Raw genomic sequence first — 25,132 nt, 5'->3', positions numbered from 1 at the left:
CAATTTATCCACTTTAGTAAACGCTTAAGTCACCCCCCTAAAAGTTTTAATTGTTCGGCATGCAGACATCACAGCAATTGCACGTCAAATGTGCCTTTATTCAACTTTTGGTTTGGCGCTGTTGCTAGTACCCACCAGTATTAATCAGTATAGCGACTTGAATTAAGTGCACTTAAGTCACTGTTTTCGAATGACTTGATTTTGCAAATGACTTTGGTTACAATTAACACTGTATTATAAAATTGTGATATTTATCTTCATTTTTGCACGTAAAACAATTAGCTTGCGATATGCTGGGTTTTTGTTATGTTTTAGTTGAATTAGTTTGCTCATAATAATCGGACGAGTTTACTAATTTAAATGGCTAGAAGTTGACTTGCTCTAATAATTACTTGACTGGACATTGGCTTTGGCAACTGATGGACTGAGACTTGCTTTTTTTTTTAAAAGACACCACTTGGACTATTTCACAAATGAATTGACTGGGACTTGTCACTTTTCCACGATTTGTGTACTGGCACCAATTGTACCTTTTGTTAGAGAAACTATCAGCACGTGGTGGATAGAGTGGGGTAAGGGATAGCCTCTTAGATGAGGGGTTTATCAAGTAAACCATTACTTTCAGAATCTAAAAAATAGTTCGACTCTCTGTTTATTATGAAAATTTGATAAAAAATGGATCGACAAAATCGTAAAGCTTCCCGAAAAGAAAGACAAAGCCGTTACGTGTTTTATCGGTGCAATTGTGGTAGAAGCTGGAAAAGTAGAAGTAGCTGGGCGAACTTGTGGCAAAAGTGCCGGTCTTGTGGAAAACTCAACGGCCCTCATGCATGGGTAAGTAATTTTTCGCTATAAATCCGATGGATTGGTGATTCACAAACTAAACAAAATTTGCTTAATACTGAATGTCAAGTAAATTGTCATCATCTTGATAAAGACGTTTTGATGACATTGACATTCCTTATTAAGCTGCATTCCAGATCCGTGCAAAGTGTACCTCAACAAAATTACGTGGGGACAACTTGTATATTTTTTTAATGATTAGTCGATCCTTTTATTAGCTGTTTTTTGTCTGCTTGGGAATGAAGACCTTTTATTAGCGGATAAAACTGCTCCACGGGACACCAACTGGTCTGCGAGGAGTTTTTTGTGTGTTTCGTGTCGTTCAGACAAAAACAAGTGTTTTTAAGTCGGAACACTTTATGTTATAATCTGAAACAGTTACATTAAGTGTTTAATGCCCTGCTGTAACGCAAACAAATTAGACTGTTACGATTTACATAAAAACATTGTGCCAGGGGCGAAAACAACAGAGCTGCGTAAACAACCTTCTGCTGTTTTTTTTTCAGAACTAGTTACAATCGACCAAGAATACATTTCGCAACAAGGACAAATATGATGCTTCTCCTTATTCTGGTTTTGATGATTAGTTTTAAAATACTTTTTTCTACCGTGACATTTGCTTCAGCAAACGTTTAGTAGAATGTAAATAATTCTTCCAAATTGCAATAACTGTGTTAAAATGTAAAGGGAATACCGCTTAAATATCAGTAGTTGTATAGGGCAGTGCCTGTCAACCTTTTTTTGAACAGTAACCACTTTTACGTTTACTGAAGAACTTGTACACCCCAGTCCACGCAATGTACTGAACTTAAAAACATATACCCTGTTGTACTGCGAAAAGAACATTAACCGCTATGAAGAACTAGTTAGTACCCCACAATAACGATTATGAAGAGAAATATTTGGTTATGATGTCACAATATAGAATATAGCATCTTATAAGCTACGTACGCTTAAATACACGTAGTGACACGTGGCGACATTCATGTAGTGTACAATCCAGTCAGAATGGTAATAAACTTGTTTATTTATTATGATACCTGACTGAGCACAGGCTTTAGTGTAATGCGGTATCTTGTATACCCCAGTACACCCCATCAATGTGGTACACCCTTGCACAATATTGGTACACCTGGGGTGTGCTGTATCTTTTATACACCAGTTTAAAACGCACTGGTATAGAGGTAATCAATATAGTTTTATGATTAAGTGATTCTCGCCTCATTCGAAATGCTTGTTATTTATGAAAATAATGCTTGTTATTTATGAAAAGTATGAAACACGTATTACAACATTAAACAAAGTGAAAACGTGTATTTTGAGTAAATTTTAATGAAATTAACTTCACAGCAATACAAATCGAAAAAGGGCGATATAATTCTTGAGGTTCCAAAAATATACACCGAAAAACTAACACCAACATCAGTTCAGTAAGCCACAAGAAAAGGTGGTATCTCGGTTGCCTCAGCCTTAAGGGCGGCATTCCAAACTTTGATCGAGTCCGACACTTCACCGCCAGCCTTCATAACGCTCAGGCGGTATTCGGTATGTTTTGCAAGTTTGTGGTACAGTCTGGCACCTTCAAGAAGAAATGTAAAAAAGTTAGCTGTTTTACCCTTATGAATAATGTAATGGCCCCAACTACATGGCAGGAATAAAACCAAGTGTTTATTTCTAAAATTAACCTATAACATGACTGGTTTTGGTAGTACCTTTCCTACCGATGCTACTTTAAATGCTTAATAATAGGGCCTGTTTACAAAACGCTCCAATGGCAAATAAGGTACCAAGCAGACTTGGAATTTAAGGATGATAGTTACCAATTTAGTACTAAGAGGGAATTTCGATTTCCTCAAAATCGACTGTAAATTACCTTCAATTGATTAACTGTTCATATTTTAAGTCAAACTCTATTTTTCGTTAAGTAGGTAATTCTAATTTTAAGCCAAACTAAAAAGACGAAGAGTGAGGTCACTTACTCTTTTTGGACTTGACAGATTTTTCAGCCCAACCTAGCTTCAACTGAATAGCAAGAACGGCGCCAGTTACAGTTGGAAGGATTGTGGCCAAAGCTGCTTTCTTTTCCATATCCAGTTCGGGGATTTGGAACAAGATAACCTTAAAGTATCAAGTGAAAATTCAATACCGGGTTAAAAACCTTCTGAGAATTCATCGATTAAATCATTATCATTTTGTTTTCAAATAACGTACCGAGGCGTTATTGAAACGCCATTTACTAGAGTACAATGGCCCCGAAAAGGTTATATCATAATTTTTCGTGGAAATTTGCCAAATTCAAATTCTGGCTAACGTATAGCAACGTCTCTTGCACGAATAATGGCAATCACGACAAAAATTTCAAATTTATTGATCAAGATATGCGCATTTTTAGTATCACCGCTTGCTGTCCAATTCTGCTGCTGTTTTATACTGTATTTACGTTGTTTAAACAGTTACGCCGTTGAATTTGACTGCAATTTTAAACTTTGTTAAACTAAGTTAACTTAGAAGAAAACATTAAAAACATTGTAGAAGTAGGCTAATTTCTGATGAAACCTGATAGTATTTACCTGCGCTACTTGCATTGCTACGATTAGCAACGTGACTAGCATGTTGGTACACTTAAAAACCTTGGCCTTGCGCTTCCAACGCCTAAACTCTCCGATGTATTTGCCGTACATTTCGGTCAGCAAACCTTCCGCGTCAACGTCTTTCGCATTTTCGATCTGCGTAAAGAATTGTGTAAAAATTTAGCGCGTTATCGTCAAGAATTACAGGCAAAAAACGATTCACGCTTTTTAGTTTAGATCAGTGGTTCTCAACCCTTTATGGCTTGCGGCATCTCTCAGATATAATAAATATATTGCGGCACCCCTACAAGAGTTTTGCGTAGGTAATTCACTGGAATGTATGTCACAATAAACGGAACTGAAACAACACATATCAACTCTGCACAACATAGGAAGTTAAAATTGAATTCATTTCACTCTAATCTTACACCTTGAGCATTATAAATGGCACCCTAGGGTGCCGCGGTACCCCGGTTGACAACCACTGGTTTAGATCAATGTTCTTACTGAAATTTTATAAATTAATAAATAAAGTGCTGTTTAAATAGCACACCTAGATGTTGGAAACCACGATATGCATAATTTCTAAAAGAATTACGAGCGGTTGGCTGCTATGTTATTAATTAAGGACCCTGATTAAAGCGAAAAAACATCTCACCTTGACTTCCCTTTCCCAAAAAGGGGGTTGCTTCTTTTTCGGGTCACCATTGCCAGGTGCTTCGACACATTTTGTAGGCTCTACATTGTTTTCTGTAAGAAAGGGCAGAGATCAAGAAAGGGCAGAGAAAAATATTTAACTCGCACACTTACTGTTTTTTAAGTAGATACGAATTTATAACTTACGTTGGGGTGTTGTGTCGGCCGCCATCGTTTCATTTAAGAATCAAATTTCCAAACTTGAATAACAAATACTGTCTGAAACTGGATGCAAAGGCAAACTTTTAAAAGGTCCGGAATCTGATCTCAGCACTCTCCTGCCTCAGTTCTACTTTACACTTCGAAATTGGCACTTGCGATCCAGAAATATTTAGTATAAAAACACAGTCCCAGAAGTTTAGTTACATAAAAAAACAATTTTCCTCAATAACCTCATTCTTCATACTATTTTTTTGATTTTAGACATAGCTATAGGTTTACGCCTAAAAAGCAAAAAACTTTTGCTTCTATTTATATGCATTGCTCAGTCAAAACGAAATGGTAAAACTGAAAAACGACTCTTGAAACTGCGGCGTTGCCTTAAATCGAAGGCGCGTTCTGTAAGGAAGGTAACATCGAACCCCCCCACATCGCACCACGAAGTGACATTTTTTCGCCGCGTGCACGAATTTCTGACGTCACAGTTAGTCTGTTGCGGCGAATACAGTCGACCGCGTAAAAGGCTGAACATGACAGGGTGCAAACTTTTTTTATAAGAAAAACAGACGTTTTAATAAATAACGCTTAAACGCAGTACGCCAGTACGGGGACGAGTGTTCACAAACAGATACAGAATTGCAATTGCTTAACTCTTGTAAAGGACGCTAAAAATACCTATCAGAACATCAACGTCTTCTGCGATCAAACAATTCAGTTTGAACCTGAAACAATCAATAAATTTTATCCCACATATATAATGATATCAGTGAAATGTTTAAGCTCAAACCAGGGCCATCCTTCATCAAAGGCAATTAAGGTTATAAACCCATGGTTAATCGACTCTGTAAATAAGGTGACAAGCAGATAGTCCTATGTCATTTTAAATGCATAACTTGCCAGAGTAATGCACGCCGTTTTTAATAGCCAATCACCCGGTTAATATCAGTCAAAAATACTATTTTAAAACAGATACACGTTATTTGCAGGCAATTCAAGTTGTTAGTGATTTTTCAAACTTATTTTACCTATTATTGTTCATTGTTTAAAGTCGAGAAACTTTGAGCATCAAAGCCAATACAAACAGGTGGTTAACAGTTCAGTTTTGAATAAAACTTTGTTTTTTGTCGACATCATCATTGTTGTTGTCGACGTCATATTGAACATTGTTTCGTGCAAGAAGTGGAATACAATCAAATCAGAATCAATTCGCTGCAGAACTGTCGCAAGCGATTGATTCGTGTTTCCACATTATCATATGCTTTTTGCAAGACGCACGCCACACATACACGATTTTATTGAAAATTTCACGTCGAAATTAGCACGATGCATTTAAATTACAGCAACTTATTAAAAATATTATTTTCCAGCTGGCGACTGCTAACTTGCCGAAACTGCAGTAAAATGCCTTACAAAACCCCGTTTAGAGCATGCACATGAGTGGAATGTAAACAAGTGGGTTCGTCTAATAAAGTTTTTCGAAGCTTTACAGGCGGAGATGAAGCCCTTGGCTTGGCATATTTAGAGTTGAAACAAATTCGTTAGAAGATGCTTGCGTTTCTTCAGCAATTTTTGATCAAAATTGGTAGGGTAAGAGATATCAAGTAAATTTATTAAATTCATTGGTGTAAACTGTAAATGAAGTACTTTGTTTCGAACAAAGTTCATGAAAAAGTTAAAAAAAATTCATTCGAAAATCCTTGCGTTTTATCATATTTTTTCTAACAAAAGTAGGATAATATCAAGTAGATGAATTCAAATTCCTTCGAGTTACTGCTAGTACTCTGCTTTTATAAGGGGTTATAATATTTGTGTTCCATTTTAGGAATAAAATCGCGAAGGTAGTACGTCAAACGCTTGATTAAAATTCTTCTAATTAACTTTCATACTCTTTCTTGTATGGTTTAATCAAGATTTAACCTCTTCTTGATTCAACTTTCCTCAGTAACCAAAGTACTTTGTAAGAAAGTCGTGCTTAAACCTTGAACCAAGTTTGAACAAAAAAATTTGATCTTGTATGTGCTGTCGGGATCAGTAGGGTAATACGAAGCGTATATTGTTTAGAATTTTCCTCAGTAACCACAGTATGGTACCTTAAACGAAAGTCGAGTTTAAATTCAGTTTGAAACAAAAGACAAATTTGATCTTGTTCGTCGGGTCGGGATCAGTGGGGTAATAAGTAGCAAATATTGGTTAAAATTTCCTCAGTAACCAAAGTAGTTTGTACGAAAGTCGTTCTTAAACCTTGATTGAACCAAGTTTGAAACAAACTAACAATTTTGATCTTGTTTGTTATCAGTAGGGTATGAGGAAAGGAGGGATATCCTTGGTCTCGATTTGCAGAGAAACATTCCACAGCTTGACGACGTCGTGCAGATGCCCGCCTGCCTGTAACACGCTGATGCGGTACTCGGCGTGATGCAGAAGCTTGCCGCAAAGTAGGGCGCCTGAAACGTGACAGAAAGTTAATTTCCGGCTAACAAGCGTCTTGTCGCTTTTAGTTTTATTCAGTTTTGTTGGTTTTTGGCAAAAAATGGGAAATTTCTGCGAAAAAACGTGTGAGGCGTTTGCGATTACGCGAATCGTCCCAATATCTAGCTGTATGATTGTCGGCACACAGCATTTTGACTGCCTATCACAATTTAAAAACAGAAGCATGCTTGATTATAATCGTGAAAACAATTTTTCGATTAAAACGCGAGTTTTTATTAAATTTTTTTTTGTTTTTTTGGAAAAAAATTAGAATATAATTTTTTGTCAGTTTAACGTTATTTTTGTAAAACTTTGACCCGCGCACAATTTCGGATCAGTTGATCGCCCCTTAGTGCTTTTTATACGTTCGCCGACTTATGCAGGAAAAAATATTTGTTGGTCAACTAGTAATTTCGGACCACTACAATACTTTAATTAATTAAGGTGCTTTGTGGGGTATAACTGATTTGGCATTTTAAATATTTGCACGTTAAAATCCTAATCATATTCTCTAAAATACAAATACGCTTCTTGAGGGATGGCAAAAAATCATTTAAAATAAATCAATAACAGTTATTTCTACGGTCGCTACAGGTACGAATAGCCCATTAAAACACTCACTTCGCTCGCTCTTAGCAGCCTTGTCGGCCCAGCCCAACTTAAGTTGAAGGGCGAGAATAGAAGCAGTCATAGCCGAAAGGATCGTCGCTACAATCTGCTTCGTCTTGGGACTGATTTCGGGAAGTTGAAATATAATAACCTATAAATAAATATACTTTAACTAAAAAACTATTCCAAGGTAGGACTTCGATGAATTAAAATCTCATGATTCTTTTCATAGGAGTATTTATTTTTTAGATACAACCAAATTGATTATTATATTTTAAGTTCAGTGCTTAGTTTGGTTCGCTCAAAAAAAAATGTTGCGTTTGAAAGCAGTTTTCAGCTGAGTTTAGAAAAACATATCAACATAAAAAATAAAAGTTGAGACTCTCTTGGCACGGCCATTAAATTTAAATCAGTTAAACCTGAAAACAAAACAGATGGACTTTTGTGCTTATGTGCAAATTTTTTATGACGTGCGACGAATTGGACGTATAAAAAATCAATTGGGGGATTCTCATCTTATAATTTAAAACAACCAATTGTAAAAAATAGTAATGAGAGAGAATGGAGTGGTAGAGAATAGGAATAGATAAGAAAATTAGAAATATAGAGAAAAAGACAAGGAAAACTCACAACAAGAAAACTATTTAAAAAAGAGTTATATATATATAACTTTTCACAACAAAGAAAATAGACGATAGTAAATAGAGAGAAAAATGAGCAAAATAAGTAAAAAAATAATATCAATAAATCAACGGACATCCGAGTACGAAGTTTTTTTTTTGCAAATTTTTATTTCCCTAAAATTAAAAAAATAATAATAATCGCTCACTAAGTTAATCAAACCTCTTTCGAATCTCTTACCTGGGCGACCTGGAAACAAACGAGCATGACGGTAACGAGGAGGTTGGCGGCCTCGAAGAACTTGGCCGTACGCTTCCACCTTCTGTAGGATCGATGGAAGCGATTGCGCAGCTCTTCAAGTAACACTCGGTCGTTGCAAGCACTCGTAGGGTCAACCTGGATTGAGTTTATAATAGAGATCGACCGTTATCACTCTTTTGGCCGATACCGATACACGATTTTTTACTATTTAGTCAACCGATACCGGATACCGATACTGATTTTTCATGTACCTGGGAAATGTTCAAAACCTGAATTAATTGAAAATAAAATCCCAATAACGTTTGCGTTTATAAACTTTTATTAATTATTAAAACATCATTTTGCATATTAACTTATCGTAATGCTAAAACCCAATATTTTTAATCAAACAATCGGTAAGTCGTTAGTTGTACAGGAAAAATGTTATCATATTTTTGCAATGAAATATCGGCCAAAGTATCGGCCTACAATTACCAATACCGATATATCAGTAGAAGCCAAATATTGACCGATATTATCAATGAACCTATAAATCGGTCTATCTCTAGTTTATAATTAGGGATGTCAGATAATATCGGATCGTAGCTGATTGTAGTAGGGTTGTATCGGTGCCGATCCGATACTAAATTGTGGTAGGAATTTTCGGCATGATTTTAAACTTCTTAACACTAAATAAATGTTTCAAGTTCCCCTTTTTTGCTCAGTTGAGCGTATAAATGACGTTATTTCATTTCGAGGGACTTTTTGCTAAAAACATTGGGAATCGGAATAAAATGTCATGTATCGCAAATCACTATTTTTAATGCAAGTCTATTTATAGCAGTGGGCTTAAGTTTAATACAAAAAAAACGAGGTGAAACTAAACTTATTGTAAAAAACAAGTGCACGGTAGTTGGGATTCAACAAATTTATGCTCGTTTGCACATGCGAATATTGCATCATAGCAGAAACACTTTATGTGTTCTTCTTTTCTGAAAAAGGTAGATTTTTATGATCGGTTTTCAGTAACGAGAGCATTTGGTCAAATTCTATAAAGTTTATTAACTGTTAAAGCGCTGTTTAATTCAAAGGTGACATTTTGGCGTACAGGTCTGTCACCAAATGAAAAACGATATTTTAATTACAAAGATTTTCAAAAGTCTAAAAGCGTAACTTAACTCAAAAGTGTATTTAACTACCAGCAAATAACATCTTTCGGTCAAAAAAAACATTTCAACTGTACGATCTGGGCAACCAACCTCCATATGGCGTTCAATGAAGGGCGGTTTCTTGATCATGACCACTTTCTTGGCGCTCAGTTGTCCCTCGATGGGCAGAGAGTGCAGATGATCGTCGTGATGCTCGATATGAGCGAGGTCCATCTCGTGATGGATGCCCCCCTTCTTTAAATCACGGGAAAGTACTGCAATTTTATAGAAATTATATTTTGTTAGTAGTAGAAATACCAAGGCCAATATAGACGTAGGTAATATTTGAACCTTATCAAAAGTTAAACATAAATGAAGTGGTATCGAAACGTTATATATATTAGGCGTGCTTCGCGTTACGAGTACTTAGTAATACTTAGTAATAATGAGTATCGCTCGTTATAAAAAAATTATTTAGATTAAGCGAACCAAGGTAATATAATTAGACCACAAATGTTTTAATTTAACGCAAGTGAAAACTAGAAAAAAATGTGATGTTACTCATTGAGCGTTTTGGGGTGAAACGGTGTTAAAGCTTTAAAATTGATTCTGCAGAAAAGTAATAGCATGTGAATAGACGCGCGCCACAACCAATCACTTTGGCAAATTGGTAAAATATACCGTTCAATGTAAATGCGAAAATACAAGAGAGACGCGTAAAACTTGCGGCTCTCTTGCTAGAGTTTGCCAACCAAGCTTTTAAACAAATCATACAGTAGAACTTACCATCTGAAATGCTGCTACGGCTGTCTTCTTCTTCGGAAAGGCTACTGCCGCTCATACTACTGCTGCTGCTGCTACTTCTGTTGTATTCTAATTCTTCGGAGAGGGGGCTTCCACTGGAGCTGCTACTGCTGCTCCCGCCACTTCTTCTACTTTTTCGGCTCCTACTGCTTTTGCTACTCATACTGCTCATGCTTCTGATTGAGGCATCTGAAGCCCGACCCTCCTCCATATTAATGTCTGCGAGGAACGGACAAGTTTAAAACCTAACCACGTTAAATCACTATAGAAAAAACTAACAGTGTGATTTTATCACTCGTAACACAAATCTACCGCCTAGAAATTTGGGGTATAATGTTATAGATGAATGAATTAAAAATACGTAAAGTCATCATTGTACTATTGTAAGGAAATTCTCTACCAACATAAAATCAGACAAATGTCATTTTGAATTTAAAACATCTATCATTACTTGAAATCGTTCTACGTTTCAATAGCTTCCGTAAAAATATCAAAAAGGCAAACATTTGCAATACCGCAAAAAAACAGCAAATAAACTGTCATTTTACCATTTGCAAACGTTCCGAAGTACAAAAACAAAAAAAGTGATGACTTACCCGGATCCATATCGGCAAAAAGTGAATCTTCGGCGTCGCCGGCCACCAATATGCTGTCGAGGTCTCGGGCCAGCGAGGGTTGCGACTGACTCGAAAGCAGTGGACTAGCTTCGTGAGAATCGTCTTCAGAAGCTGGGTTAAGCCTACTCTTTCTCGAAAAGGCTAGTCTTGACATAGAACGTAGTAGAATATGGCAGCTTAACTATTCGTTGGTTACTCAACGTGAGCAAGTTAATTGTATTTTTAAGCAAGCCTTGTCAAAATTTAACATATCAACAATGCGAGAACTCAGTAACTCTCGTCTTTGATTAAGTTGGTAAATCCTGATCAGTTGATCACATGTTAGGATATCAAAATTAAAATATATAGAGTAAACAGTGCCTAAAGCAAATAGCTAGAGCTTTTTATCTTCATCTTGATATCTCGCTTTCGCTAGACCACTGTTTAAAGTTAAAACTATCCGGAGTTGAAGATCATATTTTGTAGCTCAGGTTAAGTCCATTACAACGGACTAAACTTCAGAGTAAGATTCGTAGATATAGTTACGAAAAACTGTCCTTTACAATCCTGCTACCAAAACATATAAGCAACTTGTTTGGCTGCTACTTTCAAATAAAATTATTTGAATGACACAGCGCAAATAAAACCAAATGTCAGCCTTTGGTTGTGTGTAATTATAATAGGACCCAAAACGTGCGAATTTCTCATTCATCTAAGACAATGTCGTGTCCTTTCGGCAAGCATAAACTCAGTTAGATCGCAACTGTTTATCGACCGCTCGCCGAACGCAAATCGTGCAGTGTTTTGGTCAGTCGATGCACATTGTTACGTCATATTCGACGAACGTCATCAATGCAGGTCAAATTTTCAGTTATAGTTTCGCAAACAGGAGCGCATGCGCCTTTCTCAGACAAAATAAACCATTTACAAAAAGAGCCAAGTTATTTTAAAGAGCCGTTTCAAAAGAAAGTTGTAAAGATTTTCTGATTTTTGTGAAACAAAAATTTTTTGTTAATGAACAAACCAACTACGTTTATAAAATACAACATTCTACCAAACGTCACATACTGAACAATGCTTGTGTATAGCCATGATGGTTATACGGTCATTCATTCTAAGAGACACTTTGCAAAAAAAAACCTTGGCCGACAAGGTTTTAATTATGTTCATGGTTCAAAACGGACTAATCTGTTTTAAAACATGTTGTCCTGTGTTTTAGAAAAATCTGACTTATTTAAAACACCCATTTCCTGGTTAGCGCGATCGTGTATTAAATGAATCAATGAACAAGCAAAAAAGCAACATACAAAGCAAAAAGTTTCCCATGTTAGGCAAAAGACAACGCTAACAAATAAAAACATTTATTTCTACACATGTTCGCCCGGCAACCCTTTAAACTTCAATCGATCCTAGGGCTAAATGAGCCGTGTAAAAGGGGGGATTAAGCAAGGAAAACGCTACAAAATCGACCAGTTTCAGCTTGAAAAGAAAATCCACATTTGGATGCCATTTTAGCAAACATAAGGAATGGCACTATACTTTGTTATATTTACCAGACCTATACGGTCTAGTCTAGTATGGTGACTATTGATGGACAGTGGGTTACTATGGTACTTAATCCGTTCAAAAGTCCGCTGTTAACATTTGATAAAAATGAACGGTGACTGAACCGAAGAACCTCTTTAAAAACGCCTAAATGGGAAACAATTATTTAATCAAAATTTTCAAATATTATGAACGAAAAACAAACTGCATTAAAGGCATACTGGAAGCATGAAATAAATTCCCTTCTTTTGAGTTAAAACCAGGGTCGCTGCAAAAAAGACAAAGTCTGCTATTGACTTGCAACTTCATCTTTCTGTCAACTATTAGGCAAAATGTTTTCGCAAACTTGTGAAGAAGCTCAACTTCCATCCATCGCCAAAACCTCCGAAACCATTTTGCCGGAGTTAGACACTCGGGCGCCACAAGTGGCGGCCATGTGAGAGTACTCGATGCGTTGCTTGGCGTGCCACAAGGGGGCGATCTCTGTCGCAATAAAGAACACAGTCTTGATGAATTAGGTTTGGTTATAGCAATAATAAAAATTTCATAAAACAAAATTAAAGAAACCCAACAATGAAACTCAAAGTTTAAAAACCCGAGTGAAACCAGTATCGGACATTTTTTAAAGGAATAATTATTTCGCATATCGCCAATTCCTTTAAGTAAAGTAAAATATTAATACATAGCAAAGTAACAATAAAATTAAAGTGTCAAAAACATAATATGAAAGCAGTATAGGTAATGTAAAGAGTTAAGAACAAAACAGTCACAGTCTGTCAGAAAGAAAGCTATGGCTTTAAAGCAAATCAGCGCCGCGCGTTCATGGCAAACTTCCGTGATATTCGATAAACACAAGTCGAGATGTAAAGGAAAAAAAAGACGTGCTTAGGTCAGACAAAGCGTAAATGTTGGTTACCTAATCCGTTTTTGTATGTTTATAGAGGGATAAGTTATTTTAACCATTTAGGTTCGCTAAAATTGAAATCAGCGGAACAGTAATCGACAAACAGAAACCTGCTGCCACTTGTTTGGATTCCATAAAGATACGCCGTTAATTAAAAATGGAGGAATTAACTGACCAAATATATCGAATGTTGGTCGAGTCGAACAAGGTCGCGAGTTCGAACAAGGTCGCGAGTTCGAACCTCGCCGCAGGCTAGGATTTACTAGCCTTGTCTTGGTTGTACTACAATCCTGATTATGCCAACTGATAATTATGCCAATGGGACATCCGATATATTATTATAAGTATCTCGTAGCCGTCACTCAGCAATACTTCAGCAGAGTTGGATAACTGCACATATGGATTCCATGGCTTAGTTAATAAATATGCTGTTAATACCAGGTATAGTATACTAAAGAAGCTAAGAAGCTTTTTCGGTACTTATATTTGTAAAAAAATACCAAATAAATAAGTAGCGGAGAGCTTTGTTATAGTATGACTTAGTAATTGATCAATGAGTTTAGAGTAATTACCTTGTTAATTTAAATGAGTTATTTATTCGTAATTTACCTTTGGAAATAGTTAAAAGTAATTAACCAACAACCTTACATAGACAAAGAGTAAAATACGAAAGACGACGTGTTATATACTTATAGATGCAACTATACAACTGTGCTATTAGTTATTTAACCCGCGACACACTCAAACCGCAGAGTTGATATCTGCTCAGCATACAGTCCGCATAACCTATTATTTCGGTCCAGGAGGTAATAACTTTAAAAAACAATATAGTTTCATTGTATTTGCACCATGTTAGTACTGCAGGGCTCATATACATATAGAGTGAGCAATACACAGTGAAACAGTCTGTTTGCTTCGCTTAGTGCAGTTTGGCTTTGTGGCAGGTTGTGTGCTATTTAGGCGGACGGAAGACGCCACTATATCACATCATTGTGATTTATAATCGCTCTATCGTGGATCGAGAGCTTTACAATGTGACGCAAATGGGCAGTCCAGTTGCATGACACTGCGCCTTTTAAAGGTTATCTTCGCTGATGGTGGAAGTTCCCGTTGAATATGACGGCAATATGCGACCAATTTTCACCAGAAAAAACTTTGTGAAAAACAACCATGATAACATGACTAGCACATGTAATTACGCAAAAGTAGTAAGGCAATTAGCTATACTTAGGGTTACCATTCCGTGCTTATTTTTTCTTTCTTGGCAGATGGTAACCAAGGATATACTTCTCAACACTTTATTATGTTTTTAACACAAACGCTTGGTTTGCCATGTGCATTTAAACGAGTTTGACAAAAACGAATTCATAATGCCTGGAATGCCTATCTACTGGTAAATAGCAACTTGGCGTATGACGTTTCAGTAGAATACCAGTACAAAATTTCAAACTTATAAAAGATATAGCCCAACTTGTATACGCGCTATTGTGTATAGTTTTAGCGTGGTACTGGACTTCCTAACGGACACTAGTTTATTAGCGTAACGGGCGATCCACAAAAAGGCACAGCCGTCGTTCGCCAAAATGTACGTTGTGAAAACCGTGTTGCTACGACCAACCAAGTAAAGCTTCCGAAAAAACTGTTGATGTTTTGCTGTTGCTTTGATGTTTTGCTGTTTTGCTGTTGGCGCAAAATAACAGCTGATTTGATGACAGGCGTATACATTAAAACATGGCCATTTAAACACTAATTTTTTTTCATAAAAAAGACAATGATTTACCCAATGACGATCGCAATGCTCATTAACTTATGAAGCAGTGCATTGGCACCGAACGTGTGATTAACGGGTCATATTTTCGTAGTCAAAAAAATTTACCGATATATGGTTAGAAGCGAAATATCGCCCGATATTATAGGCAAACTGATATATCGGTCTATCTCTAGTCCACAACTTACTTTTCTTGGCCCTGGAAACGTCAAAATAGAAAATTTGTTTGTTTTGTAGAAACAACTATATCATAGGAGCATAATGGTTTCGAGGTTGTAGTAAGACGTAATAAGAATATCAAAGCCCATACAGAAGTAGGTATCATTTTGAACGTTTTCGAATAACTGATGAAAATGAATAAAGAGTTATTCGAAACGTTCAAAATGATACCTACTTTGTATGGGCTTTGATATTCTTATTACGTCTAACTATATCATAGTTTTGTAGTAAAATATCGGCCGAAATATGGGCCAAAATTTACCGATACTGATATATAGGTAGAAGCAAAATGAATCGTTCCATCTCTTGCCCGCAACTCACTTTTCTTTGCCCTGGTGTAGTTCTTCCGCAGCGGCCAACACTCTTCGAACAGCTTCACGACAATGGTGAGCGCCGCAAAGGCTGTGAAAAGCGACGAGAAAAGGAAGTTTGTGACGTGAATCGTGTGGAGAAGAATGAGCTGAATAGAGAAATGCACGATCTCGATTAAAACGGTGCACATCTCACCTGTTCTCTGACTTTTTTCATTTTATTCAGCAAACAGTATGAAGCCGTTAAAATATAAACTTCCGTGAAAAAACATCTGGTTACGAGGATCAAAACCGTAATAAACTCAGAGACGGTCAAAGGCTGTAATAAAAATGCAAAAAAATGGTGGTTTGTCACATCTTGTAGGTTTTCACTATGAGAACTCTTTGTGGCGTTAATTAAGGCATTTGAAGCCTTCGCTATTGTAACAAATACCATTAGGTTTATCAACATAGACAAAATAAAATAAACGCGACCCATTGGTTGAGAGAACATTTTTTAAAAGAGTCGGATGACTCTAACTAAGGCCTGACCATAAGGCGGGCCGGATAGCTGATGAGTTTACGATCGCGGATATAAATATTGTTGTCGAACTTTATTAACTTGGTTATCGCAATAAAAAAATATAAATATCTATGCAATAAAAACTGTCAAGAGCCTTACTAAGTTGTCGTACAGTTAACAAGCCACCAACAATTAGTTTGGAATTGCATGCGATAACATTTTAACTGTACTTCATCTTCATTAACCAAACGTGACGCGGGCCAGTTTATTTAACCCGGCGGGCTTAATGTGACCCGCGGGCCGTAGTTTGGTGACCCCGGCCTACACGAAAGCACTGTTACCTGTAGGAGCTGCAGTGTGACCAGGAAGACAGTGATGAAGAGAAACTTCCACTTTGCGTGCTTGGCCACGCTTTTACGCGCTTTCAAATGCTGGTTTATGACGTCATAGGCGCGACTGAGGCGGTCGCGATCGTTCTGGAAAAAGCGACACAAGTTTTGAAACTACGGTTAGAACATTTCGGGCGGGCGCCGAATTTAGGCAAAAAGTGACGTGACTCGCGTGAAATTACTTTGCACAAAGTTACAAAGTGACAGGAAGTCAGGGGTGTTAATTAATTATAAACTGTAAGAGCTTAGATGTCGTCGGATGGTTAAGATGTGAAATTTGTATCTTCTATAAATGAAAAACCTGTTGCCCATGAAACATAGTTTGTTGCACCATTTGCACAAAGGCAAAGTTATTAACGAATAACTACTACCGCCGTGTGCTACTTTAGATTACAAGTTATGGTACTGGAGGTTATTTTGTAGTAAAATGTCATGTGAATCTGAACATTGCGAAAAAGACGCTTAAATTGGGCAAGTTACTTTAAGATTTTGTCTTGTCGGTGTGCGCTTTATATAGCGTCTATATGACCTTAATTTAACACGATAGCGAAATTTAGCTCAATAGCAAAATTGTCTTGTTATTTAAAACCTACAAACGGCTACAATGTCTTTCTTTGAAACCTAAAAAACGCGAAAACACTCTTATAAATTGCAAAACAAAACAGTTTTTGCATAGATAATTGCAACAAGAAAAACTGTATAAATGTTTGCCTTTGTACTAACCTTTGATCGATGGACGGGTGACGGTTGGCTTGATACCTCCTCAATAGAGTCGAGCTTCGTTCGATATTCCATGGCACGTTAATGGCTTCCCATGTCCTTTTCGGTTGCAACTGGCGACCCACACAAAACCAGTCGTCGTTCTACAGCAAGTTTTACTAAGTTTGCCTGCCTTTGTATGCTAATTACTGCTGTATGCAATGTAGTTGATAAGTATGGGTAAACAGCTGGCTATCTGAGTGTCGTAAACTGAAAACGATTAACACAAAACGATAACAAATAGGCTGATTAATTAAGAAGACTCCCCTGTTTTTATTTTAGTGGTTAAAGAGAGGTAGTTTTACAAATAAACGTTAAATAATTTAGATAAGAAGCATCGACGAATAATACGCCTAAGAAAGCATTCGGTTCTAAACCTCCACTTGACCTAACAAGATAATGTAGCATTAAGCAAAAAATACCATCAACATATATGTACAAAAAGTATTTCAATTTACAAAGTGATTTAATCTAACTGTATTCTAAAAATGTTACATGAACCTAAAGTACTGGAACTTATTAAAAGCGAACGAATCTGTGGCAGCGTGAGTATCTGCTTTGCGATTTGTACAACGCTAGAATTTAGCAAAACCTTTGCGCCGATAAGCGTATCCTGGAAACAGAACAAAACCGTGCAGCAGGGCGATAGCGAAACGCCCAAAATGCCTTAGAATTGCATGGCTGAACACAGGATACGATTGTAGCTGTGCACATTGGCCAGTCGATCCAGCCGTAATAAACGAAGCGTGATTTGCTAAACCTACAAACGTTCGAAGAGCTGCTCTGGGAAAGCTTTTTTTAAACTTTTGAAAAAAAAAAAACAGCCTGGATTTGCGCGTTCTTTGTCTATTGATTAGAAAACAGTTTTTGATAATCATGACATTGCAAGATGTTTGCAAACAAATAAACCGCAAAACTAAATCTCAATGAATAACCATAATAACAACACTCTAAACTACTCCAAAAACTGTAGGCAATTGGTACAAAACTCTTACAACACTAAAATAGGCACAAACCCTAAAATGCGCGCCTGAAAGTTATCAAGCGAATAAACAACTGTGCTAAACGCTCCAGGCTGCTCACCGTAAAACTCAGACAGCATCAGCCAAATCGCTCAGCGTCCAACCTAATCGGGAGATTAGCTTCCTTCCTAAGCTAAACGCGTCGTGTTCACTCATGCGCTAAGTGACGCTCCTTGCAAGTGCTCTCGGGTACCGCAAGTGGTCAGGGTTGTTGTTTTGCTTGCCCTCCACCAAAAGCGTAACAGCACAGGCTCTCGAAATAGTATTTTAAAGAGCCTTGTCAAGCACTGGTTTGTTTGTAGCATTACTCAAACGGTTTGTCTTTCGTTGTGTGATCAAAAGTATAGTTTACGAAGCTCGGAATTTCGTCGAAGATTTGTTTAGCACGAAATTCTGGAAAATCTTGTCTCATACGAAACATCAAGTTTACGGAGAATTAAGACAGTCATATATAGGTACAATATGTAAAAGTATAAAACACACGCACAATGTAGTGTGCTTTTGTTGTTGGAGCAATAAAAGTGACGTAATAAACAGATAACACAAATAAAATCGCCCAAATGGTGAAAGTAAAAAAAAAATAGAACTTTAGCAAACAATATATTAATGATTTTACTTTCTTATTGCGCAGTTTCACACAATCTGTTGTTTACATAAACAAGTCGAAACAAACAGGTTCAACTTTAAACGTATTTAGTAGGTTTAAAACATATTACTTGTTCTTAGCTTAAAGTGCATCCATACATTCATAACTTTTCGTAAAAGCAGCATGCTGCAGCTTTAAACGACAGACGAGACCGAAATATTGTATAATTTTAATTTAATTGTAAATAGAACACGTGCTAACATTTTAGTTCAAATATACAATTTTAAATTAGGTAATAACCTATTGATTGCTGCTAGGCATTGTCGAACTTGTAAAAACAAGTTAATCTATTTCATGTTCGCGGGTAACGCGGAAAACATGAGACCAAAGCTTGATTCAATCCTAGATATTTCTGCACAAAGAATCCGCTCTGAGAGCTCCAAACTCTTTGAAAGAGCACACAAAGTGCTTTACATATACCTTCCCCCCATCATATCCTATACACCCCAAACTACCTTTTAGGAATTAATTTTAAAACAATGATTTTGCGACGCATAAACATAAACGTTGTCAAGTTCTAAATGATTGGCAATACACAAATTAAAAACTTGATAAGTAACCTCTTAAAGACTGCAACAAAACCGAGTTAAAGTAAGGCCATTGTCAAACAATAAAGGGGAATCCCCTCTGACCTGCTTGAGAGCCGAGGAGACTTCAAACTTGGAAGAGGACCTTGCGGATGTTGATCCCGACTTCCTGAGTGTTTCCTCCAGCGCGTGTCTCTTCTCCTTCTCCAGCGCCAATTCCTGACGGAGCACCTCCGATTCTTCCGTGATAATCTTCACTTCTTCCTGAAAAGTATTAGAGCAAGTCAAATCTCACTGTTCGTAACGTTGCAAATGTTAGAATTGTGTCTGGGTTAATGAATAAACTTTGCTTAAGTGTTGGTTTAGAAACTTTGATGATTGCTTTAACAATGCAACATTCACATAACGTGTGTTAAATAAATGGTTTGTTTGGTGAAATATCTAAGTCCGTATATATTCTTAAATAAATAAAATTTATATATACGTTCACAAACTGCTACCTACTTGTGTATGGTTTTTGATATTTATTCTGTGACTAACTACGACCTCCAACCACTATCTTAAGATTTATTCGAAACGTTCTGAAAATATCAAAACGAAATTACTGAAAAAAATGTGAAAAGCATATACTGTACAGAAGTAAATAGCATTGTTTATACGTTAATAAAACAATGAGCACCTAATATATATATAATGATTTAAGATAGTAAAGTTTCCATGAATCAATGCCCAGCCGTACATTTCACCGTTCCAATTACAACAAACAAAAAAATAAAACAACCCGCTTAGGAACCGACATACAACAAAAACTTGCCTGCAAAGTTTCGGCCTTTACGTTCTTGGCGACGAATTGGTTTTCCTTCTGCAGCAGGTCGCGGTATTTTGACGTAAGTTCGTCGAAACGTCGATTCACAACCGACAGTTCCGATTCGGGGACACTCCCTTCCAGCGCTTTCTGCAGGGCCGCTGTTCAAAGGGAATTAGAATTTTTATGAAACATAATCCAAAATGCCAGAAAGCAGTTTTGAAAATAAAAAAATCAAATAAAATATGGAACACTAATGTATGGAACCTTGGCTTGCTTAAGACATTTAAGTCTATGCCAGCGCTCTTCAAACGGTGTGCACGGTGACACTATAGGTGCACAAAAAATGTATGTGGTGCACTACTACGACAAGGTATACAACCGTGCATCACAAACTTCTTATGAATCAATGATATTTTTTGACTTCTAAAGTATGTTTAAATTTATTTGACTTCTAAAGTGTGTTTAAATGCTGTCTTTTTTCTCAAGTTTATCTGAATGCTGTTTTATGACATAGTACTGCAGCCATAATCGAACTCTCACGGACAGTGTGTAAAACTCGGCAGCTCAGCTCGGTTTAATTGACATGGTGATACTGATATACGTAATGATTTTTCGCATCACTTTTTACCTCAGTTTACCGCAGGGTGCATGAGTTCGTGACAACAAGGTTCACCAAACCAAAAAAGGATAAGGAGCTCTGGTCTATGCTATAATTAGGATTATATTAAATTTAACAAAAAGTTTTTCATATGCCTTAGCCTATATCTAATTTACGTATATAGTCCTAATATTTTTTTAAAGAATAATCCCTGTTTCACATTTTTTTCGTTTTTTGTTACAAAAGTAGGTCTTTTATAGCTCTTTATATGTTTTCTTTCTGGACAGCACACAGGTCACAGGCGTTCAAATATGGCGTTTGTTTCTTACTTATTTTATAGGCGGCCATCGCTTTGTAGCGCTCCAGATAGCCGATCCGTTCGGCCACCGCCTTCTCCATCTGAGTAATCTCGTTGCGCAATCGTGTGTTCTGTGACGTCAGCAAATCCTCGGTCGATTCGAGAGCTGAAGATAAGTACAGCAGTTGGAAACCAAACTTAGCACTCATATTTTTGTACTAATGCAACATGGGGATTTATAGCACCTTAATTTAAATCGGATTTAAATACAATTTTTTTTACGAAGCTTTAAGGAAAAATTTCAAGGTAAAAAAGTTGTACCAATGCCAAATTAACGACCAATACAAAAACAGATAAAACATATTTAAAAACTAATCTAAAAACTTACTGATACAAATTCATCGTTATAACTAGATAAGCATCCCTCAGTAGAAAAATATACGAAGCAAGATAATCAGCTTAATATTGAGTACATAATCAGTGTTGTAAATAAGTCATTTTGAAATGACCTAAGTTTCAGTCAAGTCATTCGTAAAATAACTTAAATTCAAGTCTAGTCGTTTCGAAAAATAACAAGTTAGGTATCAGTCAAGTCATAATTAAAGCAAGTCAAGTACTTTTTATAAAAAAAAAAAAAAAACTATTAAAAGTATAAACTCATCCGATTATGGGTAATAAGTCAAAGTAAAAAATAACTTGCAACATATAGCAAGCAAGTTGTCTTATGTGCAAAAACCAAGATAAATAGCCTAATTTTAAAACTTTGCTCATAAAAACACTTCATTTCAACCCAAGTCATTTGTCAAAAAGACTTAAGTCAAGTCAAGTCATTTGAAAACAGTAACTTAAGTGCACATTCAACACTGGTACATATAAATAAAAAGGACGTTTATGATACTTAAAAAAAAAAAATCAAAAAGCTTGAGTTCGGCCACACGTTAAAGAAAATCATGTCATTTATCGCCATTTAAACTTACTTAAATTGACCGAACACGTGCAAGTACAAAAACGAGAAACCGACTTTACGGAGCTTGTCTTACCTCTGTGTCTTCGTATCAGCGTTTTCTCGTTGACTCGGAGGAGCGAGACTTTCCTGGAGGTTTCCGAGAGCTTCTTCTTCATCTGTTCCGGACTCGACTTCAACGTGTCGAGAAGTCGCTGGAGGAAACAACAAGATGTCAAAATTTTGGATTTTCGTGAAAAATAAATAACGCAGGATGAAAAAAAAGTTAGCAGAAAATGCATTTTTTTTGCATCATCTGTTACAACTTTTAATTTTTTTTCGTAATTACGTCATCATGTATCAAATTATATCGGCGAAAATTCGTAATGATGTCATTTGTTATCGGATAGGCGAAAATTTGTTATGACGCCGTTTGGTATTAAATCCGGGTTTGCTGGTCACCTTGAATAAAAAAAATTGACCTAATAAACGATAAAAAATTGTTTCTTGTTTATTATGGTAAAATTTATTGAATTGCGTATCCAAATCTAAAAATTAATTTTGACACATATAGAAACTTTTTTTAAATACAGTTTAAGTTTAAAGAAATAGCAAACTAAAAATAAAATTAAAAATCTTCACTTCACAGTCTACAGCTTTGTATTCCTTCTGAAAATATTATCAAAATCAGTCGGCCTTATCAGGATTTTCGTGCAAGCAAGGCGAAGGTAGAAAAACTAGCCTTCAGTGAGGTTTGAACTCACGACAACCAAACGACGACCGTCGCTCTATTTACTGAGCCATACGTTTGGTTGAAGGCTCAGTGGGAGCTGGTCGAGAAAACATAGCATTGTTGCCAGCTGAACCATGCTCGTAAATCCAACATCATTTAAAGGGGGTCAACTGTCTGTATTCAGCAACTGAAACACTTATATATACAAAGTGTGAAGTCGTACTGGGCAAGAAGGGCGTGATCACAGATCATACACATTGTGTATGTGAATGTTTTAGTCGGCTGGACTATTGATAAAATTATTAAATTTAAACGAACCTCATATTCCTGCATCTGAACTTCGTCAGTTTCAATCTTTCCCTGCAATCTCGTTTTCTCGCCGTTTAAAGTTTTCTTTTCGGCGCTCCACTTTTCCTTCTCGTCCGAATGCGCTGGAATAAAACGAATTGTGAAATACGTAAACTGTATAGTTTAGTTTATAAAATGTAAAAGCAATTTTGGCCGTTTGACGACCAAATCCCCGAAAAACAAAGATGGTAACAGCTTTAAAATAAGAAAAAATTGCCTTTCCTAAAGTCTGATTTATTACTGTTTCAGGAAACATTTTTACTTTAACGAAAGAGTTCAGTTGTTTACATTTGAGTATTTACTGAAGCATTTTTAACGCACGTGTAATACTGCGTATTTATAGTTCATTCTGATCCATATACTGGCGAATATAAGACACGCATATCTGGTGTTATTTAAAGGTGTTATGAGGAAGCGTAACGGACTCTCAAATTTCTAAAACGATCTCTCACAACTTGACCTACTTTTGTCACTATAGCAAATAATAAGCTACTAAGCAGACAATGAGCAACACAATCGTTGCGGTCCCTTAAAACATCTTAGCGGTGATCAAAAAAAGATCTGAAAAATCTTGCGCATATCTATGTCACGGGAAGCCTAGCACGTGCTAAAATAACATTTCCTAACGATTTGAGATAGAAACCGGCTAAAAGCTATATATTCAAAAAAAATAATTACAATCGGATTTTGAATCTTGTTTTTAAGGTAAATTACGTCATATCAGGGTTGTCGAAAATTGTATTCAATAATAAAACAGTATTCCAATCTCCAGGGGCAGGCAATGCTTTTTACTCGATTTGTCACATTTAACTGAAACCCACTTTTATAAATAAGGTGAGTCTGGTGACGTAATACACTTAGTTGGCTTCGTGATTTTTCGAGCGATTCCTTCAAACCCGAAATTGACGAATCTTTCTTGGAAAGTTCCTCCAAAGTCTAGAAAAAACGTTGATTAGATTGTTAAAAATTGTTTAACTGCCCTTTACCAATGTTTGGTGGGTTGGATTACAACGACGATATGTACATTTCATTCGATTGCGTCCAAACCAAATTAGATCAAAGTGTACGGTTCTGTCATTTAACACTATTTTTGGTTAGAAAAGAAACACATATATATCAGTATATCACTGGATATAAAGTCTGTTATATACACTACAACGTTCATTTTCTTAATGCTTTCGGGGAATATTTAGCAGGGAAAATTTAGAACATTTCGTGGACAAAAGCAGGTTATAAAAACAATTTGATTTTATGACCGACTTATAAATATAACATATAAAACTAAAGAAGTAAGGCATGTATAGATAGAAGGCAAACATAATTTTTTTTTCTGCGAAGTAGTATAATATAGTTTTATTTATTTATATCTGTGGCAAAAAATACCGTCTAAAAATCAAGTTTGCTCTTTTGGGAGTGTTTACCAAGAGTTTTATAACCTTAGGTATAACTATTTTGGGGTAAAAAAAATTCACGGATTAGTATACAATTTTCAGGGACAATGTGACGTCATAGCACCTGTATCAGCTGTTCGTTGAGGGCGTTGATGACATCCTCGGCGCTCGGATCCACCTTCTTGGGGATTCCCCGGACCGAGAGGGCGGACGGGCCGCCCTGCTGGGCCAACTGAGTCATTGTCCCGAGTTCTGCCTGAAGTTGAGCGACCTGAAAAAAATACAAAGTTGTCAATTTAATTTACATTACAATTGTTAGTTTTTTTCAGAGCGGTAAGTCATTTATTAGATAAGCGCCAAGAATGTTTGTGTGTTTAAAATGTTTGAACCTGCATAGTTGCTAGATTTTCTCTTCTGTGTTGTTGTGGTTCAAAAAAGGTAAATTGAAAGACCAAAGAAAACCTTGACAAACCACTGACTTTTGTCGTCCAGTTAAAAAACGCACAGAACTGTGATTCTAATTAAAAAATCAGTCCGAAAATGCAAAGCGTAACGTTTTCCCAGTTTATTTATTTTGAAAAACGTGTTCAAACTTTAACGTTAGGTAAACTGGCCTATACCTGTAGACTTGGGAATGCTATTCTAAAAAAAGGTTTTATATATTAC

At 36.4% G+C, this 25,132-nt stretch overlaps 4 protein-coding genes across 4 annotated transcripts in view; all 4 read right to left on the bottom strand.

Moving 5' to 3' along the window:
* LOC146167108 (centrosomal protein of 290 kDa-like) overlaps window positions 1-25,132 on the bottom strand; it is an 88,031-nt gene that overhangs the window by 49,739 nt on the left and 13,160 nt on the right. Inside the window, exons 15-21 of the mRNA XM_083380725.1 lie at window positions 24,591-24,737; window positions 23,897-24,011; window positions 23,046-23,158; window positions 22,092-22,209; window positions 21,083-21,217; window positions 20,162-20,313; window positions 19,453-19,611 (exon numbers count right to left, since the gene is read on the bottom strand). Of these exons, the coding sequence (XP_083236851.1) occupies window positions 19,453-19,611; window positions 20,162-20,313; window positions 21,083-21,217; window positions 22,092-22,209; window positions 23,046-23,158; window positions 23,897-24,011; window positions 24,591-24,737 (939 nt within the window). The remainder of the gene's footprint in view (window positions 1-19,452; window positions 19,612-20,161; window positions 20,314-21,082; window positions 21,218-22,091; window positions 22,210-23,045; window positions 23,159-23,896; window positions 24,012-24,590; window positions 24,738-25,132) is intronic.
* Window positions 2,271-4,281, bottom strand: LOC146167111 (uncharacterized). The gene is made up of 5 exons (XM_083391126.1): window positions 4,257-4,281; window positions 4,072-4,163; window positions 3,414-3,569; window positions 2,823-2,961; window positions 2,271-2,422 (listed from the first exon to the last, which is right to left on the bottom strand). The coding sequence occupies exons 1-5, from the start codon at window positions 4,279-4,281 to the stop codon at window positions 2,271-2,273; spliced, it is 564 nt and encodes a 187-aa protein (XP_083247252.1).
* On the bottom strand, window positions 6,561-10,930 carry LOC146167110 (uncharacterized). The gene is made up of 6 exons (XM_083391116.1): window positions 10,756-10,930; window positions 10,142-10,378; window positions 9,467-9,630; window positions 8,208-8,363; window positions 7,359-7,497; window positions 6,561-6,712 (listed from the first exon to the last, which is right to left on the bottom strand). The coding sequence occupies exons 1-6, from the start codon at window positions 10,928-10,930 to the stop codon at window positions 6,561-6,563; spliced, it is 1,023 nt and encodes a 340-aa protein (XP_083247242.1).
* LOC146167109 (uncharacterized) lies at window positions 12,008-17,896 on the bottom strand. Its single transcript, XM_083380732.1, has 4 exons — window positions 17,117-17,896; window positions 16,346-16,480; window positions 15,513-15,651; window positions 12,008-12,783 (listed from the first exon to the last, which is right to left on the bottom strand). The coding sequence occupies exons 1-4, from the start codon at window positions 17,186-17,188 to the stop codon at window positions 12,659-12,661; spliced, it is 471 nt and encodes a 156-aa protein (XP_083236858.1). The 5' UTR covers window positions 17,189-17,896; the 3' UTR covers window positions 12,008-12,658.

This window comes from Ascidiella aspersa, chromosome 1 (genome assembly GCF_963924565.1).
Source record: "Ascidiella aspersa chromosome 1, kaAscAspe10.2, whole genome shotgun sequence".
Classification (NCBI taxonomy): domain Eukaryota; kingdom Metazoa; phylum Chordata; class Ascidiacea; order Phlebobranchia; family Ascidiidae; genus Ascidiella; species Ascidiella aspersa.
This window is presented reverse-complemented; position numbering and strand designations above follow the sequence as displayed.

Bases quoted from the DNA above. Each gene is read 5' to 3' on its own strand.
- LOC146167110 (XM_083391116.1), bottom strand. From the start codon at position 10,930: ATGTCAAGACTAGCCTTTTCGAGAAAGAGTAGGCTTAACCCAGCTTCT. The intron at 10,379-10,755 runs GTAAGTCATCAC...CGTTCCTCGCAG, and splicing joins TTTTGCCGATATGGATCCGG to ACATTAATATGGAGGAGGGT. The intron at 9,631-10,141 runs GTAAGTTCTACT...ATAAAATTGCAG, and splicing joins CCGTAGCAGCATTTCAGATG to TACTTTCCCGTGATTTAAAG.
- LOC146167111 (XM_083391126.1), bottom strand. From the start codon at position 4,281: ATGGCGGCCGACACAACACCCCAAC. The intron at 2,962-3,413 runs GTAAATACTATC...TGATACTTTAAG, and splicing joins TAGCAATGCAAGTAGCGCAG to GTTATCTTGTTCCAAATCCC. The intron at 2,423-2,822 runs GTAAGTGACCTC...TTCTTCTTGAAG, and splicing joins ATCTGTCAAGTCCAAAAAGA to GTGCCAGACTGTACCACAAA.
- LOC146167109 (XM_083380732.1), bottom strand. From the start codon at position 17,188: ATGGAATATCGAACGAAGCTCGACTCTATTGAGGAGGTATCAAGCCAA. The intron at 16,481-17,116 runs GTTAGTACAAAG...CGCTTTTTCCAG, and splicing joins CACCCGTCCATCGATCAAAG to AACGATCGCGACCGCCTCAG. The intron at 12,784-15,512 runs GTGAGTTGCGGG...TTATTGCGACAG, and splicing joins CTACACCAGGGCAAAGAAAA to AGATCGCCCCCTTGTGGCAC.